Source organism: Ahaetulla prasina, chromosome 3 (genome assembly GCF_028640845.1).
Source record: "Ahaetulla prasina isolate Xishuangbanna chromosome 3, ASM2864084v1, whole genome shotgun sequence".
Classification (NCBI taxonomy): domain Eukaryota; kingdom Metazoa; phylum Chordata; class Lepidosauria; order Squamata; family Colubridae; genus Ahaetulla; species Ahaetulla prasina.
In genome coordinates, this window is record NC_080541.1 from 7422532 (window position 1) to 7450291 (window position 27760).

A 27760-nucleotide genomic window follows, 5' to 3' on the forward strand; every position below is an offset into this window, starting at 1 on the left:
AAATATGATTCAGTTTGACTTTCCTAACCTCCTGCGAGTTCTCATTTTTTTTAAAAAAATGCTAAGAGCGCTTTCAAAACAGACGTAAAAGGGATAATCGGGAACATCTCCAGATGTTGAGGGGTTCCCGCTTCAAGTGCTCGCACAAAGACCCAGCTTTGATTATTTTTCATCCTTGGTTTGGAACAGTCCACAGTGTCTCACAGTCGCTTCCATTTCATGCTTTCTTCTTTGTCGGAGCAGAGAGAGAAAAGCATCTGAGGATTGGCTCCATTTCAGCTGCTTTGGCTTTGGAAGTGGGCTTGCCTTAAACAGAGCAACAGAATAACAGAGTTGGAAGGGGCCTTGGAGGTCTTCTAGTCCAACCCCCTGCTGAAGCAGGAAACCCTACACCATTTCAGACAAATGGTTATCCAACATCTTCTTAAAAATTTCCAGTGTTGGAGCATTCGCAACTTCTAGAGGCAAGCTGTTCCGCTGATTAATTGTTCTCACTGCCAGGAAATTTCTCCTTAGTTCTCAGTTGCTTCTGCCCTTGATCAGTTTCCACCCATTGCTTCTTGTCCTGCCTTCAGGGGCTTTGGAGAATAGTTGCCTCTTCTTCTTCATGGCAGCCCCACAAATATTGGAACAATGCTCTTATACCTTTAAACATTCTAAGCTGCCCAGAGTTACCCTGTGCTAAGATGGGTGGCCGATAAATTTAATAATCAAATAAAAATAAAATAAATTATTAATGCCACTCTTTTCAAGGAAAAGTATCTTGTTGGGGTGTGTGTGAGGGAGACTTTAAAGGCCACAGGCCAGGTGGGCCTCGCAGGGCCTCCCCCATCTCTGGGGCACTCTGTGCTCCACTTAACAACCCACATGTTTGTTTAAAGGCCACATGAGTGAGAGCAGGGAGTAGGAATGTTAAGCAAGACAATCTCACTTAACGGCCATCATGAAGTGACCATAAATGGGCAGACTCCATTGTGGCTATATGTTGAGGGCTATCTGTGGGAAAAAGTTTAGTTTTTGAACAAGCAGTGGACTTGCACCGCTTATCTTGTTCCTTTAGTGCCTTAGAGAACCAGACAAAGAGGATGTAAATTCTAAAGAGCTTGTAGAAAATCTTGACTGGCATCCAAAGCCCAGTAGTTGTTCCCGGGCCAGGCTGATTAGCTTGCAACTCTGGAGAGACTAGTGTGCAAATGATCAGACCAGTTGCAATGTCCTGTGATTACACAGAGCAGAGTCCTCTATCGCTTAGTAAATCTTGAAAGCTGCAACTCACGGTTTTCAGGATGGCTAATCCAGTTGGCTAATTTGCACTGCAGGAAGAGAGTGGGTAAGTTTTTTAAAAAAAAAACCCCAGGTATTTAAGTAGATCCCCACTCCCACCCAACCCCGGCAAAGCAATTATTGCATTTCTGCTTCTTTAAAGAGAAAGTTTCAAAAAGGAGGTGATTTGCTTGCTAGTCGATTTGTGAGAGTCTTCCTAAACTGTAGAGAGCCAAAAGATTTTTCAGTCATAAAGTAACCTTATTTTCTGTGTTCACTTTTCCCCCCTCCAAGCGAATTATCTTTTTCTTTTGGTCTATTGGAGTTTTTGAAATCCAAAGGAAATGAGAGACACATTCATTCATCCCTACAGATTTCCTTTCTTCTTTGGGAATCGCTCATAACTTTCTAAAAATACCTTTCATTGGTATGTGTGTTAGCGTTGAGAAGTCTTACGTTTCAATGCCGGGTGGCTAATTTTGCAAAGGCATGCAATCCCCTCCCTCCCCCCCCCCCCCAATCTCCCATTCCTCCAGAATAGCCTTATACAAGTCTAACCGTTTCTGTTGCTGCCTGAAAAAAAAAGGAGAAGGCGTATTTGTCTACCGCATTCCTTCCTTGTCTGCAGTCTGGAACCCCTGATTTGGGGAATGCACTTGGACCAGACGGGAGGACCACATTTATTATATGCCCGAGACATAATGTCATCTATCTTCAGCTCGCTGCTTATTTCCCCTTTAGTACGATCCTGGAGGAGGAGAAGCTGCAACAGGAAGAACGAATAAGGATGGAATCAAGGCGACAAGTCACCGTGTCCTGGGATTCCGGAGGATCCGATGAAGCTCCTCCCAAGGTAACGTGGAGGGAAGATCCGTTTTTTATCTCATATCCTTTATTCCCCCAAGAATGTTAAGCGCTTTGTTCTGCTGGGTTGTAAATTCACCAGATCAGCGGTGCCGAGTCCACATTACAGACCGAGGTTTCCTTTTGTTAAAATTCAAGCAACAATCTGCCCCCCCCCTTTCTTTTTGGGGTAAACTCAATAACTACTAATAGAAGAGAACATTTGTAACTCAGGATCGATTGTTGGTGCTCTCTGAGCGTAGCTGTTTTCATGAAATGAAAATTGCACAAAAACAGCCAAACTCGGAGATAACCAAGGACCCCCTCAATAATTACTGCCCAGCTAACTTTGATAAACTAAAAACAAACAACCGATAACAAAGGGCAGTCATTTATCTGTAATGATTTGTTAACGTGGAGGCATGTTTTTTATTTGTTGCTGCAAGGAGGTATAGTTCTACTTGCAAAAAATAATAGGGGGATTATTTCTGATACCAGTGTAGTTTTTTTGTGATGTTGAGCCAGGGTGCTAATTATTCTTCTCCACATTCGCAATTTCTTCTTTGGACTCGTCTCTCCTGCCAGGAGGGAATTCGATCTTTAGATTATTTTGCTTTAGGTAAAACATTTTGCTTTTGGGTCTTATTTGTCATCGCATAAATGACCAATTGGAGAGAATTCTTGACGTCCATAACCTTATATTGATGGCACCCCACCCCAGAGAAACGTTTTGAAATTAGTTCCTTCCATTCTACTCTATGCTGGGAGACATCCTTATTCTGTGAATCATGAGACTATTTGCTGACATTTTGTTTACAACTGATTTGGGTTTTGTCAGCTTTGTCTTTTGAGAGGTGAAGCCCTTGGCATCGTTGCTCATTGCTCATTTGTGTTGTGTTTCTTATCTTGACCTGGGTTTGCGTAGCCACTTTTTAACTTGGGGCCTTAAGAAACGGTGCGTCATACGTTTGCCAGGCAAATAGGAGTCCGTGTGGAATCGCAGGAATTCATTTCTTGTTCTATACATAATAGAGAATGTGAGATAAAATCCAGAGCAGAGGTGGGACAGGAGAGGATAAGATGGGGTAAGAACTGGGAGGAGAGGATGCAAGACTGATAGCATGGGAATGGAGGTACAAGTAAGTTAAAAATAGCCTGCTCTTTGACAGAAAATTTTTCAGTTGAAATGCCAGGTTTTATTTTGATCCAGGCCCAAATAGGTAGTAGAAAACTCAGTCAGTTTAAAAACAAACAAACTTTATTCGAACAGCTGAGAATTAACTCATTCTCAGTGTAGTCCAAACTAAATTGAAGCAAATTCCACCCCCCAACACAATTCCTCCGTCTTATCACCAACCTTGGTCTTAATTAGGCAAACTTCCAAAGGCCTTTCTTGGCAAAAGTTCAAAAGCAGAAGACGCCAATAAGAAACAAATACAGCAAGACAAAGCTATTTTGTTGTTTTCCGGCAAAGAGCCCAAATGCCGTTGCTGGTCTTTTAAGCCTTATGGGAGGGGCCAATCATCTCTTGGCCCTACTCCTGAGTCATCCTCTTTGCTTGAGCTGCTCTTGCCTTCTGGCAGCTCTTCTCATGCGTGCATTAGGAACAGGCTCCTCCTGTTCCTCTGCCTCACTACTGTCAGCCTCTGCAGGCTCCTTAATCCACACCTCACTCCCCGATGGCCCTGGCCCCACCTCTGCCTCCGATGCAGAGCCATCATCTGGGCCTTACCCAGCCTACAAGACTGACCCATGTTCTTCTCAGCCTCATCGCTGTCTGACACTTGGTAAAGATTTTTCCTACTTTGAATACCATGAAAATTGTATTCCTTTCTGTACATTAATTTTTGAAATATTTCTATCCCCATTCGACATACGTATGTTAATTATACTGTATTTTTTACAGTTTTTACAATATATTTACAGTGATAGTTTTACTTCAGATAACCTTGTGAGAGATGCATGACAAGGAGGGTCTCATGTCTGTAAGGGCTCAATAAAAAGAACCATACAAAAACTCTGGCTAGGATATTGAGTTCCACCATCATTCCATTCTTAACTAGGTCCCTGATTTCTGCAAGGGTTGACTTGAGAAATAAAGGCATATTATGGATGAAGAATAGGCTTTGGTTGAGAGCCATTGAAAAATTGCCTTAGTGTAGGAGATGTGTGTTAAGTGTTGGACTGGCTATCTTCTGTAAAATCTACTTTTGAATGCTTCTGTTTGATCTCAGCAGAAGTATTCCACATTATCATCACCTTGAATGTTTCATACACAATCGTGCTTGGACCAGAATACAGAATAATGGAATTGGATGTAGGCCTTATCCAAAGCTTTTCCAAACAGGAGACCCTATATTATTTTTTTTTGTTTTTGTTTACATTTATACCCCGCCCTTCTCCGAAGACTCAGGGCGGCTTACAGTGTATTTTGGACAAATGGCTGTCCAGTATCTTTTGAAAAACCTCCAGTGATGGAGCGCCCACTAATTCTGGAATTAAGCCGTTCCACTGATTGATTTGTTCTCATAGTCAAGAAATTTCTCCTTTGATAAGCTTCCATCCGCTACTTCTTGTCCCGCTCTCAGGTGCTTTGGAAAATAAATCGAACCGGTTATCTCTATGGCAGCCCCTTAAATATTGTAACTCTGTTAACAAGTCACCCCTAGTCCTTCTCTTCATTAGACTAGACATCCTCAATTCCTCCTATTGTTCTTTGTGACTTTTAGCTTCCAGTCCCCTCATCATCTTTGTTGCTCTTCTCTGCACTTTTTCCAGAGTCTCAACATCTTTTTTGTATTTTGGTGACCAAAACTGGGTGCAGGATTCCAAGAGTGATCTTACCAGTGAGGTATAAAATGGTACCTTCCTGTGATCTTGATCTCTCTGTTGATGCAACCCCAGGCCTCCATTGGCTTTTTTGACAGCACAATTCTGGCTCACACTTTACGTGATTGTCCACTAGGACTCCTGGATCCCTCTCGCGGTTAGTGCTGTTGAACCAGGTGCCGCCTATTCCATACCTGTGCATTTGGAGGTGAGCAAATGGCAACCCTGTGAAAACAGGGACCATTGCTACGACCATAAATAGGAGAGTTGGTTGTAAAGTTAGTTTTTTCAGCACTGTCATAACTTCAGATGGCTGCTAAGCGGGACAGTTGCTAAGCGAGGTCTACCTTTATTCGGCATGCTTACGTGGTCTTCGGTTCAGCCACTGGTGTCTTGACTCAAAAGGGTTTAAAAGCTTCTGAGGAAAAATGTGCGTTAATTCCTGTGTAGCTGATGATCAGAATAGATTGCATTTATACTGTAGTTAAGATAGGTTAATTTAACCTCCATATGAATTAAAATTGGAGCTTTGTCCTGGAGGGCAGGGATTTCTGACACCCCCCCATCCCTCCTTCCTCTAAGGCAGGGGTCTCCAACCTTGGCAACTTTAAGACTTGTGGACTTCAACTCCCAGAATTTTGCTGGCTGGCTGAGGAATTCTGGGAGTTGAAGTCCACAAGTCTTAAAGGGACCAAGGTTGGAGACCCCTGCTCTAAGGGTTCTTGAATTATTTCAAAAGAATGGGATCAACGTGGAGGAAGCTGTGACTTAAGTTCTTCTGTAACCTTTTTTTTTTTTTGTAAAGTCTAAAGTGATTTTCAGAAAACACTATCTTCCTTTTTTTTTATTTATTTGCATTTATATCCCGCCCTTCTCCGAAGACTCAGGGCGGCTTACACTATATCAAGCAATAGTCTTCATCCATTTGTATATTATATACAAAGTCAACTTATTGCCCCCCCAACAATCTGGGTCCTCATTTTACCTACCTTATAAAGGATGGAAGGCTGAGTCAACCTTGGGCCTGGGGGGACTTGAACCTGCAGTAATTGCAAGCAGCTGCTGTTAATTACAGACTGCATTAGACTGTTGAGCCACCAGAGGCCCATCTTTTTAGATCTTTTTTTTTTTAGGATAAAGTAAGTTATGCATTGAAAGGAATGAACACTTATTACTGGCTATCTTTGCTATCAATATCAATTTACTTTGGGTGCTTTGAAAAAAAAAAGAAAAGAAGTGCTTTGCATTCTTAATTTACAAAAGCAAATAGATGGTGCAAATTATCACAGCAGGTTGCCGTGTCTATCAGCCGGCATTGTTAAAAGGCATTACATGCTAAATTCTTAGAGGTAAATCAGAGCAGATTTAGTAGTTTTCTTTAGGATAATTAAAGCTTCTTGGGAAAAGAACATTACCAAATCCTTTGAAAGCTCTGATTAATGAGCAGCGAGACCTAATTAGCACATAGCAGCTTGCTGGTCTTTTTTTTTTTTGGTTTTGTTTTGATTTTGTTTTTTTTTTCCTTGAGATTAAGATGAAAAGGGAAGTCTTCCAAAAGATAATTTTTCCCCTTCTGCTTTTGACTCTTGGATGACAATTTCAGCCGCCCTGAAACCTCCCAGTAAAGTTTAGGATGAGCCAATGGAAAAGCAGACGCTGGATTCAAAGAAGAAACTGTGTCTTTCTTATCTGTGGCGTCCCGATTATTCCTGGCCAATTTGGCAACGGGAATGGTCGTCCCAAGACTCTGCTGGAATCTCTGGAGCCCCAGCTGTGTCGGCGTTCCAGCTGTGCCAAAAGTCGCATCGTGTTTTGACAACCCGATCTTAACAAATGACTGTTTTTCCTGACAGATGTTCCTCGGCTTTCCTTCATCGTTCAGTCCTGGTGTTGCGCCCAAAATCTGGGATAAGGCAGTCCTCACTTAATGGCCTTTCTCTTAGTGACCGTTCAGAGTTGCAGTAGAGCACCCCACTCTCCCAAAACAAGATTATGACGTTCCAATGGCTGCACACCTCCCCCCCTCCCCCCCGCATCCACCTTGTGTTCACTTGACCACATTTTGGGTGTTTGGCAAACCGAACTTACCTTTAATGGCAGTTTGCAGGGTTACACAGCCTTGTGACTGTGATTTGTGAGCTTTTTTTTAATGGTTTCCAGTCTAGAATAGAATGGAATGGAATGGAGTGAAGTGGAGTGGAATTAGAATAGAATAGAATAGAATAGAATAGAATAGAATAGAATGGAATTCTTTATTGGCCAAGTGTGATTGGACACACAAGGGATTTGTCGGTGCATATGCTCTCAGTGGACATAAAAGAAATAGAATAGAATAGAATAGAATAGAATAGAATAGAATAGAATAGAATAGAACAGAACAGAATAGGGTATGGAGTAGAATAGAATAGAATAGAATAGAACAGAACAGAATAGGGTATGGAGTAGAATAGAATAGAATAGAATAGAATAGAATAGAATAGAATAGAATAGAATAGAATAGAATAGAATAGAATAGAATTCTTTATTGGCCAAGTGTGATTGGAAACACAAGGAATTTGTCTTGGTGCATACGCTCTCAGTGTACATAAAAGAAATAGAATAGAATAGAATAGAGAATATATTACAGAATAGAATAGAATAGAATAGAATGGAATTCTTTATTGGCCAAGGGTGATTGGACACACAAGGGATTTGTCTTGGTGCATACGATTTGTCGAACAACCACAGTGTTCACTTAACGACCATTGCGTTCACTTAACGGCTGCCTCAATTAGAGTATAATTGAGTCATAATTTGTCATAAATTAGAGTATGGTACCTTTATGGCAATTTGTTGTGTTACATAGCCTTGTGACTTTGTGATTTGTGACTTTTTCTTTGCTGGTTTGCAGCCTTTGCTCCCAGTTTCCATCAGAACCACCCATTAAGTAAAATGGATTTGCTTAACGATCACAGTGTTCACTTAACGACCATTGCACTCAACTACCTCAAAAATATCATTAAAAATATCAAAAATTAGTGATCTACTTAATGATCCCAATGATTTATGACTATAATTCCGGGTTCAAATTATAATTCCAGGTCATAAGTCAAGGAATACTTGTAAGTAAAGGGCAGTTCCACTACAATACTGTTATTGATGAACATTCATCCACAGGTTTTTGGGGGTTGCAGAGGCATGAATTGAATTGCCAGATTTATCCAGATTGATCACCAAATTATGTTTTCTGAACAGGGTCTTTATTTATTTCAGTGATAGGCAGCTAGCAAGGTAAGGATTCTTTTCACCCCGAAATTTCATTCCAGTAGACAGAATGGAGTCAGATTCTTACGTAGCTCTTCTTACATAGAACTCTCCATTTTTTGTTTTACCTAGATGGTATTTGTAGCATGTGGTTTTTCCAAAGTATGGCTAAACCTTCTACGTGTAGTAAAACTTTATACATATCAGTTTGGTTAGATGTTCTATCTATCAAATTATAGGGAGTGAATTGGCCCACAAATCCATAATAGGCTTAAAATTATCGGTATGAGACAGCCACTCCAAAGCCAAGTTTTGACTACATTTGGGTAGCATCACTCATCATAAAGGGATTGCCGCTGTTCTCCTACTTACCTTAATTTTGGTATACAGAATTGCTTAACAACAATTTTCTGAGAGAGACGACTTCCGGTATCCAGTGGCAACGGACGTCTGGAAGGTTTCTCCTGCCTCCAGCGCCCGAATCCGGCCGCCGCCGAGGCCCTCAGGGGCCAGGTGTTCCGAAAAGGACACCTGCCGTACGGACGGCTCGCCAGGGGTCTCCCAGCCGACATACAGGACTGTGGGGACCGATGCTGGCGCGTCCTAGGCTTGGCGGGGTTCAGAGCCCACAGGCCGCGGCCTTTATTTTGGCCGTCCCCTGGGCCGCTGTGCCCGGTGACACCGGGGCATTGGATTTATAACTGCAGCAGCCTGGTGGTGAACAGGGCACGGAGTAGAATTGAGGAGGAGAAGGGAAGGGAATATCGGTGGCGTGGTGGAGTGCTCCGGAGTGCGGGGGTTTTCTCCCTGCGGTTGGAAGGAGCACGAGTTATTTTGGAGAGAGGAGAACTTAAAATAAGAAGATTACCGGTTTTGTGGAGCTCTGGAGAGAAGAGGTGATGGAGAAATTTAGGAGGGAAGGTTTGAGGCCCCCCCTCCTTCTGGGGAACAGTGGTGGCGTCCAGCTTCCGCCTTCACTATGAGAATTTTGATGACATCACTTCCCTTCGGTTTCCTGGTTGACTAACTGTACTCTGGACTCGTTGCTCCTGTGGGTGCCCCCTGGTGGATCCGGAGGGAATTACAAGGGTACTGGGCTTGCCTGAGGGTTTTGGTTCTTTTTTTCCAAATGGCAAAAGGTCAGAGACCAACTGCTGGAGAGATGGAGAGAATTCTGGAAAAGTTATCCAATATGGACAAGAAACTGGATGATTTGCAAAGAGGCCAAACGGAAATAAGAGAAGAAATTGTGACTATCCAAAAGGATTTAAAGGATACTCAACAAGTCTCAGCAGAAAACAAGCAGAAAGTGGAAGGTCTGGAGGGTGAAATGCGGGCAGTGCAGAAAAGAGAGGAGACGACAGGCAATGCTGTGCTTGGACTACAGATGGATAAAATGTCTTATTTCCTTAGGTTTCAAAATTTGGAAGAAGTGGACCAAGAAGACTTGAGAGATGTTGTGACTAAATTGTTGGGAGAATTTCTTGGGAGAAGTGTTGATTTCATGAATTGGGATGTGGATCGAGTTTATAGAGTTAATTAGCAATATGCACGCACGCATGCAGTTCCCAGAGAGGTTCATGTCAAATTTGTGAGAAGAGAGACGAGATGAAATTCTTAGAAAACATAGGAGTGGGGCACTGATTTACAGGGGCAGGGAGATAGCCATTCTGAGGCAGATTCCCAGACAGGTACGTGAAAAAGAAAGAAATATTATTTTTGTCAAGCAAATTGTACCAGAAGGAGTGGGCTTCAGATGGCTGATGCCAGAGGGATTGATGATTTTCCGGGAGGGCATTACGAAAAAATCAGTACAATTGCGGAGGCTACGGCCTATGTGGAGGAACACAAAGCCTTCCTGGAATCAGATGACCCAGGAATTGAAGAAGGGAGGTTATAGATCATGGGGCTGAAGCGGCTGCCGCTGTTGCGGCCCTGGAGTTAGGTCAGGCTGAACCCAGAGTTCTGAGATCCAAAACTAGGAAGTGATAAAGATATTTGGGATTGTGTTGGTTTTCCTTATTCTCTTTTGTACGATATTCTGTTTATTCTTGACTCTTCTTTATTACGTATTTAAAATTTGCAAACTTTGCTACTTCGTGTCACCTGCTTGCCTTATGGCTGTTGTATGTGTTAAAAAATTTGAGTAAAATTCTTATTTTAGATAAGAAAAATGAAAATTTACCATACCTGATATGTATTTGTATAAACCTTTTTTGACTAATAAAAACTTTTTGAACAAAAAAAAAAAAAAAAAAAAAAAAAACAATTTTCTGAACAAATTGGACTTATGCCTAGTCCCCAAATGTATGGATGGCCACATGGAACACTTGCTGCTCTTGCCTTCTGGCAGCTCTTTGCATGTGTGCACTAGGAACAGGGTCCTCCTGTTCCTCTGCCTCTTTGCTGTCCACCTCTGAAGGCTCCGGAGTCGGCGCCTAGCTCCCAGATGGCCCTGGCCCCATCTCTGGCTCTGACGCAGAGCCCTCGTCTGGCCTTCCTCTGACTCCAGGACTGGCCCATTGTCCTCCCCAGCCTCCTCACTGTCTGACTCCGCTGCCAGGTCTACAGGCTGCTGGTGGACCACAACAGCAAGATCTGACTGTGATGGCTGACAGCTGCACAAAGCTTGAGAGGATGCATTGCTTGGCAGGGGTGCTGGGGTTTAAGTAGAGGCCTGGGGGGGCAGTGGCAGCTGACTGCTGAAGGCCCTACTTCAGCCCCATCGCCACTGCTACCGAGGAGTGCCATTGTGCAGGGTAGCCACTGGATGGAGATGGGGAGGAAGTGCAGCAGAAGCAGTCCCTTACCTAACCAAGACTTGGGGCTGGGAAGGACCAAGTCAGGAGTGGTTTGGATTATTATTATTATTATTATTATTTAAATTTTTATACCGCCCTTCTCCCGAAGGACTCAGGGCGGTTCACAGCCAGATAAAATAAACAATAATATTACAATATAAATACTATTAAAATACAATTAAAAGACTTATTCAATTGGCCGAGATTAAAAATTTAGAATAAATGATAAAAACCCATTAAAAAACCCACAAATTTAAAAACTAATCCAGGATTGAAGGGGGGGGCGTGCATTCCTCCCTTAATGACCAAGTGGGATTCTCTTAACAACAGCACTGGGGAACGCCTAAGATTGCCATCGTTAAGCGATGTAGTAAAGGGCTTGTTGACGGAGGAATTTCGTGACAGAACAACTAATCAATGGAAGAGCTTGTAGGTGCTCCATCACTGGAGGTTTTGAAGAAGAGCCCAGACGGCCACTTGTCTGAGGGTGGAATAGGGTCTCCTGCTTGAGCAGGAGGTTGGACTAGAAGACCTCCAAGGTCCCTTCCAACTCTGTTATTCCATGTTCCATTTCCTAGTTCCAGCTTCTGTAATAAAAGTGTTTGTGCCTTCTGTGAGTTGTAACATCCGGAAGATGGTTGCCTTGTACAAGTAAAGACGAGAAACATAAACGAAGTAAATTAATGCCGTTCTTATTTTGAAAATGTCCCGCTGGTGTATTGTGCATTACTGATTTGTTAATTTCTTTCTTTTTCTAGCCCAGCAGACCCGGTTATCCTAGTCCAAGATCAAGTGAAGGATTTTATCCCAGTCCACAGCACATGATACAACCCAATCACTACCAGGTAAAAGAATACAACCCCTGTTCCCTGGCTTTCATATTTTACAATCCTAAATATTTGTAGGAGGAAGGAATCATATGATGTACGTTGGGGGATTTTTTTTGGTTTATTAACTAGGTTTATAGATATATGATTCGTATGACTAAGGGAGAAGCCAACTGTTGTGACCCAGGCCCAAGTAGGTAGTAATAAACTTAGTCTGTGGAAAAACAAACTTTATTCGAACAGCTGGGAATTACTTCATTCCCAGCGTCGTTCAACTCAAAGTAAAACAAATGCCTCCCAACACAAATTCCTCAGTTATCTCACAAACCTTAGTCCATTTGGGCAAACAGCCAAAGGCCCTTCCTGGCAAACATCCAGAAGCCGCAAAAACAAAGATGTACACGAAGCAGAGGACAAAGCAGACGACACAGCTACAGAGTTGTTTTCTGGCAAAGCTCAAATGCCGGTGCTGGTCTTCTTTAAGCCTTATGGGAGGGGCCAATCATCTCTTGGCCCTACTCCCGAGTCGTCCTCTCTGCTTGAGCTGGTCTTGCCTTCTTCTCATGCGTGCATTAGGAACAGGCTCCTCCTGTTCCTCTGCCTCGCTACTGTCAGCCTCATTGCTATCTGACTCCGTTGCCAGCTCCATAGGCTGCTGATGGACCACAACACCAACACAGGTGGACTATGAGTAATTGAGAAGTATTTTGAAGAGAATTTAAAGTAGGCCCTCCTTTGGGCTGAGGGCTGGAAGAAAAATCACATTTAATTAATATTAAATTCAATTAATAGGATGGTTTTTCCCCATCACGTGCTTTAAACTTTTGCTGTCTCGCCCACTCCCCCTGCCGCAGCCGGGCCCCTCTTATCTCCTGCCGGACGCTGATAGTTTGGAAGAATGTCCTGGCATGCCTCCAGGCCCCAGCCCTGGCACCATGCCCGGACAGGCCGAGCAAGACGAAGGGCCTGACGTGCCTTCAGCCCCCAGTCCTGGCACCATACCCAGGCAAACGGAGCAACTACACCCCTCCCCCACAGCTTGTGAGCCTGAAGAATGTGAGGCCAATCATGAGCTAGGATTGCCAAAGCTGGAGGCTGGAGAGATCCTCACTTCCGGAGAGTTGAGAGGCGACGTCAGCAAAAGGAAGGGAGGGACAGGCCTGGATAAGTGCTGAGTCATGGAGCCACATCCCATGGCCTATATAAAGGATCTGCTTTCTGGCATTCTCTGAGTCAGGCAAAGTCTACCTTGGATTGCTGAAGTCACTTCCTGGTCTCCTGCCTGCCCTGAGGACTCTGATAGGACTTTGGCAGAGCTGCAGAGGCACACTTGATACGGACTTCCCCGACCCGGCTGTCAGCGGAGGAGTGGGACACGACAAAAGTCATAATTTTGGCCAAAGCTCGTAGAGATCTTTTGAGAGCTCACCCAAGGCTTCTGAGGGCAATTTGTAGTCCTAGGTCCTTTGAGAATCATTTGGGGATCATCCGGGATTAAAAATGAAGCACTGTGAAGGGACCTCGAAGGAGCATGTATAGCCTTGGAAAAAGGGCAGTCAAGAGGAATATGGTAGTTGTTACATGCAGTCCTCAACTTACGACCACAATTGGGTTCAGAAGTTCTCTAGCAAAGCAAGGCGGTTATTAAAGGACTCGCACCCAATTTTACGACCCCCCCTTTTTCCCCCGCCATGGTTGTTAAGCAAATTGTGGCAGTTGTTAAGTGAAACATGGCAGTTTTTAAGCGAATCCACCTTCCCCCCCAAGACTTTGCTTGTCAGAAGCTGGCTGGGAAAGTCACAAATGGTGATCACAGGACCCTAGGATTCCATTTAATGCAGGGGTGTCCAAAGTTGGCAACTTTACAACTTGTGGACTTCAACTCCCAGAATTCCTCAGCCAGCAAAGCAAAGCTGGCTGAGGAATTCTGGGAGTTGAAGTCCACAAGTCTTAAAGTTGTCAACTTTGGACACCTCTGATTTAACGGTTAGAACATGCTGGTTGCCAAATGCTCAAATTTTGATCGCATGGTTGTGGGGATGCTACAACACTTATAAGGGTGAGAACCAGTCATAAGTCACTTTTTCTAGTGCTTTTGCAACTTTGACCGGTTGCTAAAGGAATAGTTGTAAGTAGAGAACCACCCGGACATAAGTAGAGGGCCAGGCCTTTTCCCTCAAATCCAGGTTGAGGGACATGAAATAAGGGCTTTAAATACCCCTGTTTTAGCCAGAGAATTTGCCATTCCACCTCTTGGATCGTGCGCTAAGTTGCCAATGTCACACAGACTTGAAAGTGATTAAGACTGTGCCTCCTTGTGTACCTTTCAGAGTCTTTCAGAAAAAAAAAAACATTTTCCTTTTTGGAGGGGGTATTATCTGAGGATATCTTACAATTGTTGCACAAGAAGCATGCAAATCTTGTAACATATTTAGATATGAGCCAGCTGTGTGCAGCAGCTGCCAAAAAAGCCAACACAGTTCTGGGCTGCATAAACAGAGGGATAGAATCAAGATCATGTGAAGTGTTAATACCACTTTATAAGGCCTTGGTAAGGCCACACTTGGAATATGGCATCCAGTTTTGGTCGCCACGATGTAAAAAAGATGCTGAGACTCTAGAAAGAGTGCAGAGAAGAGCAACAAAGATGATTAGGGGACTGGAGGCTAAAACTTACGAAGAACAGTTGCAGGAACTCGGTATGTCTAGTTTAATGGAAAGAAGGACTAGGGGAGACATGTTCCAATATCTCAGGGGTTGCCACAAAGAAGAGGGAGTCAAGCTATTCTCCAAAGCACCTGAGGGTAGAACAAGAAGCAATGGGTAGAAACTGATCAAGGAGAGAAGCAACTTAGAACTAAGGAGAAATTTCCTGACAGTTAGAACAATTAATAAGTGGAACAACTTGCCTGCAGAAGTTGTGAATGCTCCAACATTGGAAATTTTTAAAAAGATGTTGGATAACTATTTGTCTGAAGTGGTGTAGGGTTTCCTGCCTGGGCAGGGGGTTGGACTAGAAGACCTCCAAGGTCCCTTCCAACTCTGTTATGATGATGATGATGATGATGAATTTTGAAAATGGGCCTGTAGTTTTTAAAGCCAGCCTTTTGTTTTAAAATACTCTTGATTCCTATTAGAAGAAATAGTAGAACGTTCCCCAGCTAGTTGAAAACAGCTATTTGGTAGCTTTCTGCGGTATGTTTGGAAACTTTTCAGATTAAAATTCTGAGAGTTGGAAGTCCACAGGTCTTCAAGTTGCCAAGCTTGGACACCACTGACTCAGATCAATTAACATTCATCATCTAAGTCAGTGGTGTCCAAGCTTGGCACCTTCAACTCGCAGAATTCCCCAGCATGGCTGGCTGGTTGGCTGAGGAATTCCGGAAGTTGAAGTCCACAAGTCTTAAAGTTGGCAAAGTTGGATACCCCTGATCTATGTGAACACCATGTGCTCGTGTATCATCTGTGTATCGAAAGTTCTAATACCATAAGAGCAGGGGTGAAATTCAGCAGGTTCTAACAGGTTCTGGAGAACCGGTAGCAGAAATTTTGAGTAGTTCGAAGAACCGGCAGATACCACCTCCGGCTGGCCCCAGAGCAATATCTTTCCCCCAGGAGTGGGGAGGGAATGGAGATTTTGCAGTATCCTTCCCCTGGCACATCCACCAAACCACACCCAACAAGCCATACTATGCCCACCAAGCCACGCCCACAAAACCGGTAGTAACAAAAAATTGGATTTCACCCACTGCATAAGAGTATGAGGTTGAAAGGTCAGAAGCTCTTCAGGAATTCAGGACTACCATGGCAGCTATGGGGTTGTCCCTTTTTTTTAAAATTTGCATTTATACCCTGCCCTTCTCCGAAGACTCAGGGCGGCTTACACTATGTCAAGCAATAGTCTTCATCCATTTGTGTATTATATACAAAGTCAACTTATTGCCCCCAACAATCTGGGTCCTCATTTTACCTACCTTATAAAGGATGGAAGGCTGAGTCAACCTTGGGCCTGGTGGGACTTGAACCTGCAGTAATTGCAAGCAGCTGTGTTTGTCATAGCAGTCTGAGCTACCAGAGGTCCCTGGTGGTCATAATGAGTTTACCGTATTTTTCAGAGTATAAGATGCACCTTTTTCTCCCCAAAAAGAGGGTGAAAATCTGGGTGGGTCTTACACTCCAAATGTAGCCCTGCCCAGCTTCTCAAATGGAGATTTCAGAGGCTGAAAGAAACATCAGAAAAGAAGCTTCAGAAAAGAAGCTCCCAAACAGAGCTTCAGAGGCTTTTTTTCTGAAGCTGTTTCGGAGGCTTTCAGAGGCAGAAAAAAGTTTTTTTCGGAAACAGAGTTTCAGAAGTTTCAGAGGCAGAAAAAAAAGTAAAAAAAATGCAAGGAACCTGTTGCTAAAATTCACCTCTGGGAACAACTGATTGGGGGTATTCCAGGAGGGCAATCCACCTGCCAATCAGCTTTTTTCTTATTTTTTTCCCCCTTTTTTCCTGTTTTCCTTCCCAAAAACTAAGGCGCGTCTTATACTCCGGTGCATCTTATACTCCGAAAAATACTGTAATTTATGTGGAAAGCTGCAGATCTGCTCTTGAAGTTGACTGTGCCAATGTCTGTAAGGAGGATACACCTATTTCGTCAACCTCTAAGGCATTTGATGGTTTCTGAGGGGACTTTGGGAAGTCCCCAAGGTTTTGGTGGGCAGTTGTATTGAGGCTTTGCCTCTTGGAATGTAGTGGCTGCCTTAGATAAGATGGAGTGAAGTGACAGAAAAGATATTTTGAGTAAGTTGAGAAAATGTTCATGTTCAAGGCTATTTTATAGCAATGCAGGTAGTTTTCACTAAACAATTGCCCTGTTAATGACTATTTGAAGTTACGATATGCTGAAAAAATAACCAGTACCACTTCTCATCCAAAAAGCTCCTTCAGTAGACCTGTAGAATGTTTCTGGAAATCCGTTCATTACTCCCACATTGTAGCTAAAAGTCTATGGAGATTCTCAGTCATCTTTCAAAGAAAAAACAAGAAAGTCCAGTTACCTCCTGAAAAAGCACTTTTGGGACAACCATGACCTGATGACTAAGAATCTCTACAGATCTTTAGCGGTGTAATTTGGGATGAACACCTTGGAATGGTGTGGGAGTAGGAACGGATTTCCAGAAAAATTGCAGACTACAGGAACCGTCTGCACTACTCAGGTGCTCCTGAGGACACAGATAAACCTCCAAGTAAACTCAAGGACTCTCTCAAAGGATGCAAATGACCAGCTATGTGCAAGGAGTATAAATCCTTCCATTCTCCACCATCCAGACAGAGCTGAAGAAGCTTCTCGAGTGAGAAGTGAAATGTCTTCAAAGACAAAACAAGAAACTCCAGTTGCATCCTGAAAAAGCACCTTTGGGACAACCATGACCTGGATGACTGAGAATCTCCATAGACATCTTTATAACTGGCTCTCAAATTTACTACTATTATAGTATCCCCTCAGTAATTTAATTTCCATTATCACCTGGCTTTCAACAAGCAAACTCAATGAAGATGTCTCATTTAACAACTGTGGTGATTCTCTTAATGACTGCAGGTCATTAAGCGATGTCATAAGTCTGGCTTGATCCCGTGTTTTACTTAATGACCACATCTCTTGACAACAGAGTTGCCCTTCTCGGTTGTGGTTGTTGGGTGAGGACTACCTATAAAAAGGAGAAACCTATGAATATTTCACCACTCTTATTGCAACTACTTTTTTTTTAAGTGACTCAAACCCTTTTAGGCAAGGATGGGCTAAAATTGCATTTGTTGATGACCTACGAATTATATTTGGAGTATCCGGTAGAAAAAGTCCCTAGGAACTTGTCTGAGTTGGAAACCAACTGGTCTGTTTCTATGGAATTGACTGAGATTACATCATGTGGGGTTATTTAGGATGAGTTTGAGCTTGTTCAAATGAAGAGGGCTGGGTTTCTGATGATGCTAGGTTTGTGAAAGCTTCTAAGGCAGGTGACAGGAAGATGGATCACACAATGGAAAATGCTTTCTTTTATATTAAGTGTTTTTATTAAGCAATTAAGTATTATAGCAACGAGGGAAGGGGGAAAGAGAAGTGAGGGAAGGTAGGGAAAAGAAAAGAAAAAGAAGCATTGATGTCCGACTCTCTCTGTTGCAATAAAATAAGGCATTAACATCAAATCACTGCTTTTTGTTTTTCCATAATAATATGAACAAGTCATCTCTGTAAAGATCTATCAATCTAATCTATAAAACCCAAAGTCAGAGTTTCATCCTTTTCCACATCAAGCATGAAGTTCAGAAGCGGTTTCCATGTGGAAGCAAAAATACTTATGCTCTTTTCTTTAATCAGAGTAGCCAGTTTTGCCCTTTGCCACCAAGAGCTGCAGTGGCACAGTGGTTAGAGTGCAGTCTTGATCACTGGCTGCTAGCAATTTGGCAGATTGAATCTCACCAGGCTCAAGGTTGACCGAGCCTTCCATCTTTCCAAGGTTGGTAAAATAAGGACCCAGATTGTTGGGGGCAAGAGGCTGACTCTGTAAACCGCTTAGAGCGGGCTGTAAAGCACTGTGAAGTGGTATATAAGTCTAAGGGCTTTTGCTATTTCATCCAATTCCATGGAAAATGTTTTCTTGAGTGAGAGGATGGTACCTTCAGCCTTGGTGAATCTTGGTATGCCTCCTATCAAGAAATCAACATGATCTTATTGACTTGAAGCATTATAATCTAGTCTTCAAACTTCTTTTTGGCAGAAAGGTTCTTGAGAAGATGCTAGGTTTACAGCTGGCCAGAAAGAAGTAGATGACCTTGACTCTTTTTAGTCTGGGGTCAAGGTTACACAGGGCAGTTAAACCTACATTGATTATACTTGTGGGTGGCTTCTGGTGGGTGTGAAACTTTCATGATCCTGCTTCCCCTCTCAGTGACTTTTGGGGTCAATGAGCAAGACATCTTTATGGGCCAGAAGTTGGGAGCGGGAGGTACTCTTCTGTAGTAATTATCCCAACTTAATGGGGTGGTTCCAGTCTGCTGGTGGAGAGAGATTGAATCCAATGGCCCTCTATCATGGGGTCTCTCGTGGCTTGGTGCTATCTCCATTCCAGTTTAACAATGACATGAGACTGCTGGATGAGATTATCTTTAGGAAGTTAGGCACCATCAATTTGCTAATGATATCTAGTTGAACTCTAAGTTGAACAGGTGATGCAACTGGTTGTTGAAATGTTTGGAGGCTGTCAGAGCCTGGCTAGGATAGGATTCACTCCCAACGAGTAGTTATGGGGTCAAAAGCCATCTGACTGTAGGGATATGCTGTCTCCTGTCATGCTCTACACCAGGGGTCTCCAACTTGGCAACGTTAACACTTGTGGACTTCAACTCCTGGAATTCCTTGACTTGTGGGAGTTGAAGTCCACAAGTCTTAAACTTGCCAAGGTTGGAGACCCCTGCTCTACACTGAACTGGCTCATATTTTGGAGGTCCTCTTGGACTCACAACTCTTGCTGTGGCCGGGAGGATCTTCTCAGAATTTCATCTGTCATTTCAATTATGACCTTTTGGGGAGCAAGAGGCTATTTTTACTCATCTCCCATTTGGGAGTACTCTTGCAATATATCGCATCTGGGAATATTCTTGAAAACCACTGTGAAAACCATAGTAACTGTGAGAGGAACCTTGGAGTCCTAGTTTACGGTCAATTAAACATGAGCCAGCAATGTGTGGCAGCAGCCAAAAAGGTTACTATAATCCTCGGTTGTATAAACAATCCTTAGTAAGGCCACGCCTGGAATACTGCATCCAGTTTGGGTCACCACGTTACCAAAAAAGATGTTGAGACTTTGGAAAAAGTACAGAGAAGAGCAGCTAAGGTGATTTAAGGCCTGGAGACTAAAACATATGAAGAACGGTTGCAGGAATTGGGTATGGCTAATTTATAGAAAAGAAGGACTAGAGGCGACATGATAGCAGTCTTCCAATATTTGAGGGGCTGCTGCAAAGAAGAAGGGGTCAAATTATTTTCCAAAGCACCAGAAGGCAGGACAAGACACAATGGGTAGAAAGTAATTGAGGAGAGAAGCAACCTAGAACTAAGGAGAAATTTCCGAACAGTGAGAACAGTCAACCAGTGGAACAACTTGCCTCTAGAAGTTGTGAATTCTCCAACACTGGAAGTTTTTAAGAAAAGACTGGACAGCCACTTGTCGGAAATAGCGTAGTGTTTCCTGCTTGAGCAGGGGGCTGGACTAGAAGGCCTCCAAGGTCCTTTCCAGCTCTTCTGATTCTATTCTTAGAAGCTATAGCTAGTGTAGGATACTACAGTTAGGTATTAGCACGCCTGAAGATGTTGGTTGTCACCTTTAAAACCCTTCATTTCGTGGGACTTAGATATCTACAGAATTCTTGCTCCCAGGAGTTTCTGCCATCCAATTAAATCAGAAACAAATGGGCTGCCTCTGGATTCCTTCCCTTGGGAATACCATTGAAGATAAGCCTTCTTGATCTTTGTCCCCTTTCTCTGGAACAACATCCTCAGGGAAAATGGATACATCCCAACACACTTGGGATTCAGGAAGCCAAGCTCCTTTTTTTTTTTGCTGTTTTAATCTTGTCTATGTATGGTAGGGATTGTAAGCCCATTCAGAGTTGGTTGAAATTTGGAGCAGCAGATAAGCTTAATAAAATAAATTAAAAATAAATCCAGTAATTTTATTCCCATGAAATCAATGATTGGTTAACAACAGACTTAAGTATTGGATGCATGATTAGATACCTACATCGCATTTTGATTGCAAGCAACAATGCCCATTATTCCCCCCCCCACACACAATTATTTTTCCATACCTCTCCTGCCCACTGCTTTTATTTATAAATTCCTACAGCATGGGAAGTTCTGATGTAAGACTTCACCGCGTCCTGAAGCATTTGTCTGTATCTTTTGGTAGGTTTCAGGCTATCCCGGTTCCCATGGAATTCCAACCCTGGCAGGTAGCATTTATCCAGGACAAGCCACTCTTTTGGATCAGACAGATTCCTGGAACCATCGGTCTCAAGAAATATCCATGTGGCAACCCAACATGGAGGTAATTTCCACCTAGTTATTTCACAGACCATTTCCCCCTCCCTCTTTTTTTTTTTTAATTTGAATTTATATCCCGCCCTTCTCCGAAGACTCAGGGCGGCTTACATTGTGTAAGGCAATAGTCTCATCCTATTTGTATATTTATATACAAAGTCAACTTATTGCCCCCAACAATCTGGGTCCTCATTTTACCTACCTTATAAAGGATGGAAGGCTGAGTCAACCTTGGGCCTGGTGGGACTCGAGCCTGCAGTAATTGTAATTGCAGGCAGCTGTGTGTTAATAACAGGCTGCATTAGCCTGGTGAGCCACTTCCCAGCCCTTTTTGATGTGTCTCTGCTGATGCATATATTATGTTCCTTAAATATCATGGGGGAATTGAAGGACCATCTAGATTTGTCAGTTAATCTTTCTGATCAAGTTTAGATGGGTCTGCTCATGGATATTTCCTGTGAAGTCACATGGACTGTCAAGTTAGCCCATACCAAGGAGCTATTTAGGAATCATTTAACAGCCAAGGGAACAGCGTGCCCTCAGACACTGTGGGTGCTTCCATCACTGGTGGCTTTCAAGAAGAGATTGGATGGCCACTTGTCAGAAATGGCATAGGGTCTCCTGCTTGAGCAAGAGGGTGAACTAGATCAGGGGTCTCCAACCTTGGTCCCTTTAAGACTTGTGGACTTTAACTCCCAGAGTTCCTCAGCCAGCAAAGCTTAACAATTATTCTGGGAGTTGAAGTCCACAAGTCTTAAAGTTGTCAAAGGTTGGAGACCCCTGGACTAGATGACCTACAAAGTCCCTCCCAAATCTGTTATTCCTGTGGCTCATTAATCATCCACTTGAAATTTTGGGGCAAGTGTGGGCAAGTTATTCCTGATACTTGTGGCCTCGTTTGGCAGGATATAGTTTTAATTTATTTCTGTTTGGTAGATTATCTAGAATCTAGATAGGAGGACATTTTTACAGTTCTGCTAGAATTGGCATGGCTTACAACTTGTGCAAAGATTCAATGCCAATAAGGTTGCCCAACTCCCAAACATTTGATGATCTGAATGCCTTTCTATTAGCACTTATGATTGACATGTGTACTTGACATTCAAAGACTGGATCACTCCATTGCGTAGAACCCAAAACATTTTGAAGTTAAAATGATGTTGGCGGCAGTGAAAAGGAGGGGATCATGTTGATGGCAAATTTGGAATTAGCATGATTGAACAGAAGCTATTATTCACCAGATGTGCTGACCTAGGGTCCCTTAAAAAGCAGGAAGCAGAGTTTTGGTCCCGACAAAACCTCTTTTATTTACAAGACTATGAATTCCTTTCATTCACAGTCAGCAAGGCTTGTCCAAACAGTTTTTCAAAGGAATATTTATCAACACACCTTATCTCGCTTGGCAAGCTGTCATGTAACTTGTTTCCAAATGCACAGTAAGGCAAAACTTGGCACAGAGTCTCTTAGAGTCACAAACTGAACTTTTCCACTCTTGAAATGACCGAACAAACGAATTGTTTCCTGCAAAAGCCCCCTCCCCATTTGCTCCTCTTTTGTTTCCTATGGGAGGGGCCAATTGTCTCCAAGGTGTGGCTTTACTCCCAAGTCGACCCTGCTTTCTGTGTTGTCCTTGTCTTCTGGCAGCTCTGTGCATGCGCACACTGGGAATGGGCTCCAGTTGTTCCTCTGCCTCGCTGCTATCTATTTCGCTCTCTGCTTCCAACGCAAATTCCTCGCCCGAGCTTTCCTCAGCACCCAGGACTGGCCTATGTTCATTCCCAACTCCTCACCTTCTGACTCTACTGCCAGCTCTGCTGGCTGACGGCAAACCACAACACTAGAATTCACTAGAAGCTTTACTGTAGCAGTGATGTAAGCATATAAGTTGGCAGAGGTGGGCAGCTATGGCCCTTCGACGACCTGTCGACTTCACACCTGGCTCGGGAATTCTAGAAATCCACAGGTCGTAAAAGGGGCTCTAGTTGCCCATTCTACAATTATGCACAGAGACATTTAAACAGGTGAGATTCACTACAAGTGTGTTAGGCCTTTGGGTAGATTATGAAAGCAGGTGATGGATGGCCTCAAATTGGGTAACTAGCAGCTTTGATTCCAGCACATAATAGACAATGATGAGACCTTTGTTTTAACTATCCTCCCTGTTAAATTGTTTCTGCATACTTTCTACTGTATTTTGAAACATCAGCTGTTTCGGATATGTATTATTGATTTGAATATGAATATATGAATATGAATGAATGAATATGAATGAATATTTTAATTTGTATACCGCCCTTCTCACTGATTTGGGATCAGTGTGTGGCTTTTTTGTCGTAATTATTTCTTCAGCTATTGGACCATTCCTGGATGCATTTGGTTATACTTTGTATAAAGTATATACTTGCTATGGGTCAAGTAATAGACCCATAGCAAGCAAAACTCAGAGACAGGTAGATTTCTCAAAGAATAGCTTTCTTGGATATATCATATTGGCACAGATCTGGTGAAAACCAACTCTGAACGTTCCCACGGGTTTCACCTAAATAAAAATAAAAGTTTGTAACTTTCTCAAAAGAGTCAGTCACATGGTCCAATCAAGAGGCTTTCTAGTTGCCTGGTGACATCACTCCTCCTTCCTCTGACCAGGTGTGAGAACGTCCTTGGTTCCCAAGAGCAAATATTTTGTTTTGGCTACAAAATCACAGCTATCTCTAGTCCCCCCTCCCAATCCCCCAGCTCCAGTGTGGCAACAATGAAGCTTCCAAGATGACTTCAGTCAGGCCTGCTTCAGGGTTGACAGGGGCCACTTCAAACAACATTATCTCAAGCAGATTGGTGTGGTTGTTAAGATCCTTTCTGTTTGTCTATCACTGTTGCTGCCACCAAAGAAAACGAGTATCTCCATTTGCATTGTGTTGCCAGTATTGTGTTACCTCATTCAGGCACTGATCAGCGTTTAAACATACTTCTTGGAGGACAGAAAGTTGAGCCAGGCGGCTGTGGTTACTTCTTTTCTTGTGCTTTCTGCAAGTGTCAAAGTAGAAAGAAAGAAACACAACGCTGCATTTAAGTTGGCTATCCCCTTCACAGGTCTTAAAATATAATTAAAACCAAATAGGGTTTAAAAAAAAATCTGTATTTCATTGTTTGCTTCCTCGAATGCCATTTTTAGCCGAGAGATATAATAAAGAAAATATTTGAAAGAAAACTATTACAGATGTTTCTCAAAGTGTGACTAAGACGGACATCCATCTTAGCATACAGTTTTTATGCCTTTCTGGCGTATTCTTTTCTGCAGGATAAAGACTCATGTGGAGTTTTGTGTGCACGCATACACACACTTACATAAGCAAGTGAGAGAGAAAGAAAATTTACCGTATTTTTCGGACTATAAGACACATCGGAGTATAAGACACACCAAGATTTCGAAGAGAAAAACAAGAAAAAAAAGTTTTTGCTCTCCCCGGCTCCCAGGAGCACTCTGCAGGCCTCCCAAACCCTCTGCACCAGAGGTGGGTTTCAGCAGGTTCTGACCAGTTCTGAAGAACCGTTAGCAGAAATTTTGAGTAGTTTGGAGAACCGGTAAATACCACCTCTGACTGGCCCCACCCCAATGTATTCTCGGCCTCCCGAGTCCCACCTGATCGGGAGGAAATGGGGATTTTGCAGTAACCTTCCCCTGGAGTGGGAAGGGAATGGAGATTTTGCCGTATCCTTCCCCTGCCATGCCCACCAAGCCACGCCCACCAAGCCATGCCACACCCACCAAGCCACGCCCACCAAGCCATGTCATGCCCACCAAGCCACACCCACAGAACCGATAGTAATTTTTTTTTTTTTTGGGAAACCCACCACTGCTCTGCGCGTCCCGTTTTCGTAACTGGAGTATAATTTTGGAAATTTGCAAAAACGGGATGTGCTGGATGGGATTTCGGGAGTCCAAAAATGGCTGTATTCGGTGTATAAGACACACTAACATCTCCACCCTCTTTTAGGGGGCGAAAAGTGTGTCTTACACTCCGAAAAGTATGGTGCTTCTTATATGTTTTTCACCTGTTTCATCTCTAAATTCAGTGTCGCTCCTTGTTTTCCATTTGTCATACCATGTAATAGACACGTATCACCACAAAAAGGCATTCTGGAATATTTAAATACATGCATGCTTCATATATGAATGATGATCGGCAGAGAGCGTTTGAAACATTTGCTGATCACCCATGATCTATACCAGGGGTCTCCAACCTGGCTGAGCTGGCTGAGGAACTCTGGGAGTTGAAGTCTTAAAGGCATCAAGGTTGGAGACCCTTGATCTATAGGGGAATTCTTCTTTGAATAGAATAGAATAGAATAGAATTTTTAATTGGCCAAGTGTGATTGGACACACAAGGAATTTGTCTTGGTGCATATGCTCTCAGTGTACATAAAAGAAAAGATACGTTCATCAAGGTACAACATTTACAACACAATTGATGGTCAATATATCAATATAAATCATAAGGATTGCCAGCAACAAAGTTACAGTCATACAGTCATAAGTGGAAAGAGATTGGTGATGAGAACGATGAGAAGATTAATAGTAGTGCAGATTTAGTAAATAGTTTGACAGTGTTGAGGGAATTATTTGTTTAGCAGAGTGATGGCCTTCGGGAAAAAACTGTTCTTGTGTCTAGTTGTTCTGGTGTGCAGTGCTCTATAGCGTCGTTTTGAGGGTAGGAGTTGAAACAGTTTATGTCCTGGATGTGAGGGATGTGTAAATATTTTCACGGCCTTCTTCTTGATTTGTGCAGTATACAGGTCTTCTTTGCTGAAGAAGAAGGGTTGTTTGTGGGGGCGGCACAAAAACTTCATTAAACTAGATAGATGTGTGTGTTGGTGTGGATTGTGTGGAGCAAACTGCGCAACTCCATGACCTTGAGATACACCCATGCTAGAGCTCTCCATAATCCGTCATACTGGCTGGCAATTTTGGAAATCTTTGTCAAGCTATCAAGGGGTGCCAGTCCTGGGAACACTGGATCATAATTAAGCATTGACTTAATTGTTACTTGAGTCATTGTGGTTTTCCTAATACAAAGAAGTCCAATGTTAGGTGGAAGCTCCAACCATTCTTTACCTTAAAAGTCTCTGTTTTCAACTTTGTGAAGCATATTTTCTGCGTGATGAACCTTTATTTTCTTGTTATCCAAACCTGCTTTCAAATCCTTGCATTAACTGCTGAAGTGAGTACTGAATTAGGTTAAAGAAGTTTTGGTTTTGTGACAGTGTTTGGTTTTAATCTGAAAGCTAGTAGCGCTTTATACTGCACTGGTAAGACCACACTTGGAACACTGTGTCCAGTTTTGGTCACTATCATATAAAAAAGATGTAGAGACTCTAGAAAAAGTGCAGAGAAGAGCAACCAAGAGGATCGGGGGACTGGAGACTAAAACATATAAAGAACGGTTGCTGGAACTGGGTATGTCTAGTTTAATGTCTAGTTTTAGTCTAGGGCAGGGGTCTCCAACCTTGGTCCCTTTAAGACTTTAAGACTTGTGGACTTCAACTCCCAGAGTCCCTCAGACAGCAAAGCTGAGACAGCAAAGAAAAAGTTTTTCTTTTTTATTGTTGCTAAATGTAATATTTCAAAAGCAGGAAAAAAATGAAGGTGCATAAAAGTGCATTTATCACATTTTTCTTAGAACAATTAGCTGAACTCTGCCTTGCTTATCATTATTTTAGGTATTAAGACCTCCGTATTCAGGTTAAATTGCCGTGTTGGCACTTTGCGATAAATAAGTGGGTTTTGGGTTGCAGTTTGGGCAACTTCGGTCTCTAAAAGGTTTGCCATCACTGGTATTGGGTCTCTTGCTTGAGAAAGGGGTTGGACTAGAAGACCTCCAAGGTCCCTTCCAACTCTTAGTCTGTATTTTCTTATAGCCAAAGCTTAACGTATTAGATCATTAGTACTATATTGCTTTCTGTCATTTATCCTTTAGCCCAGCAAACCAGTATACAGTATACTGTATTTTTCAGACGATAAAACTTTTTTGTCTCCCAAAAGGGCGTGAAAATGTCTGTGCGTCTTATAGACCGAATATTGCCGAAGCCCTGCCTACCCACCAGCTGTTTTTTTGGCTTCCACATGCCCTGTTTTTGGGCCTTTTTTCAGCCTTTTTCAGGCCTTTTTTTGGCCCATTTTCGGCCCATTTTGGGGGCTTTTTTCAGCTCATTTTTTAGGCTTTTTTCAGACTGTTTTGAGGGCTTTCTTTGGCCTACTTTTTTGTGTGGAAAAAACGGGCCGAAAAAAGCCTCGAAAACAGGCTGAAGAAAGCCCCCAAAACAGGCCGAAAAAAGGGAGATCAAAAAATTTTTGTTGTTGTTTTCCTCCTCTAAATTTAGGTGCATCTTATAGTCCGAAAAATACGTTTTTTTTTCCCGCTTTAAAAAGAAAAGCAGGCTCTGTATTGATGACAATCACATTAAAATAAAAATGATTGGAAGTTAACATTTTAGCTTACCTCTTTTCTGTTCACCCATCCTGCTTTGTAGGATTCTGGCAGTTTGGATATGCGCGGAATGGGACAGGTTCTACCAGCACATCTAATGGAAGAGAGATTGATACGACAGCAACAAGAAATGGAGGAAGACCAGAGATGGTTGGAAAAGGAGGAGAGATTTCTGGTAATACAATTTTTGCCAAAGTATAAGTGGTTTTGCTTATATTCTCGGATAATAATAAGAAAACAGAGTTCCTATTTCCATTAAATGCTGGCTAATTTCCCACTAGCACAGCCCTTAAAATATTCCCTTCAGATATTTATTTTTGTCCATGTATTTATTTTTCACATTTTGGAACCGTCCATCTCCCTCCAAGAAGGGTGGTTACTATTAA

General features: G+C 42.7%; 1 protein-coding gene and 1 long non-coding RNA gene across 10 annotated transcripts in view; one reads left to right on the forward strand and one right to left on the reverse strand.

The window, feature by feature from the left end:
- PTK2 (protein tyrosine kinase 2) overlaps window positions 1–27760 on the forward strand; it is a 305627-nt gene that overhangs the window by 244774 nt on the left and 33093 nt on the right. For 6 of the 9 annotated variants that reach the window (XM_058178297.1, XM_058178298.1, XM_058178296.1 and 3 more), the window contains 3 exons: window positions 2005–2116; window positions 11738–11824; window positions 20759–20896. In XM_058178297.1, the coding sequence (XP_058034280.1) occupies window positions 2005–2116; window positions 11738–11824; window positions 20759–20896 (337 nt within the window). Of the gene's footprint in view, window positions 1–2004; window positions 2117–11737; window positions 11825–20758; window positions 20897–27417; window positions 27705–27760 lie in introns of those variants that run through there. The other 3 variants (XM_058178301.1, XM_058178300.1, XM_058178299.1) reach the window with 3 other exon arrangements.
- On the reverse strand, window positions 11842–27470 carry LOC131195968 (uncharacterized). The gene is made up of 3 exons (XR_009154590.1): window positions 27387–27470; window positions 23823–23913; window positions 11842–12553 (listed from the first exon to the last, which is right to left on the reverse strand). It is a non-coding gene; the product is annotated as an uncharacterized LOC131195968 (long non-coding RNA).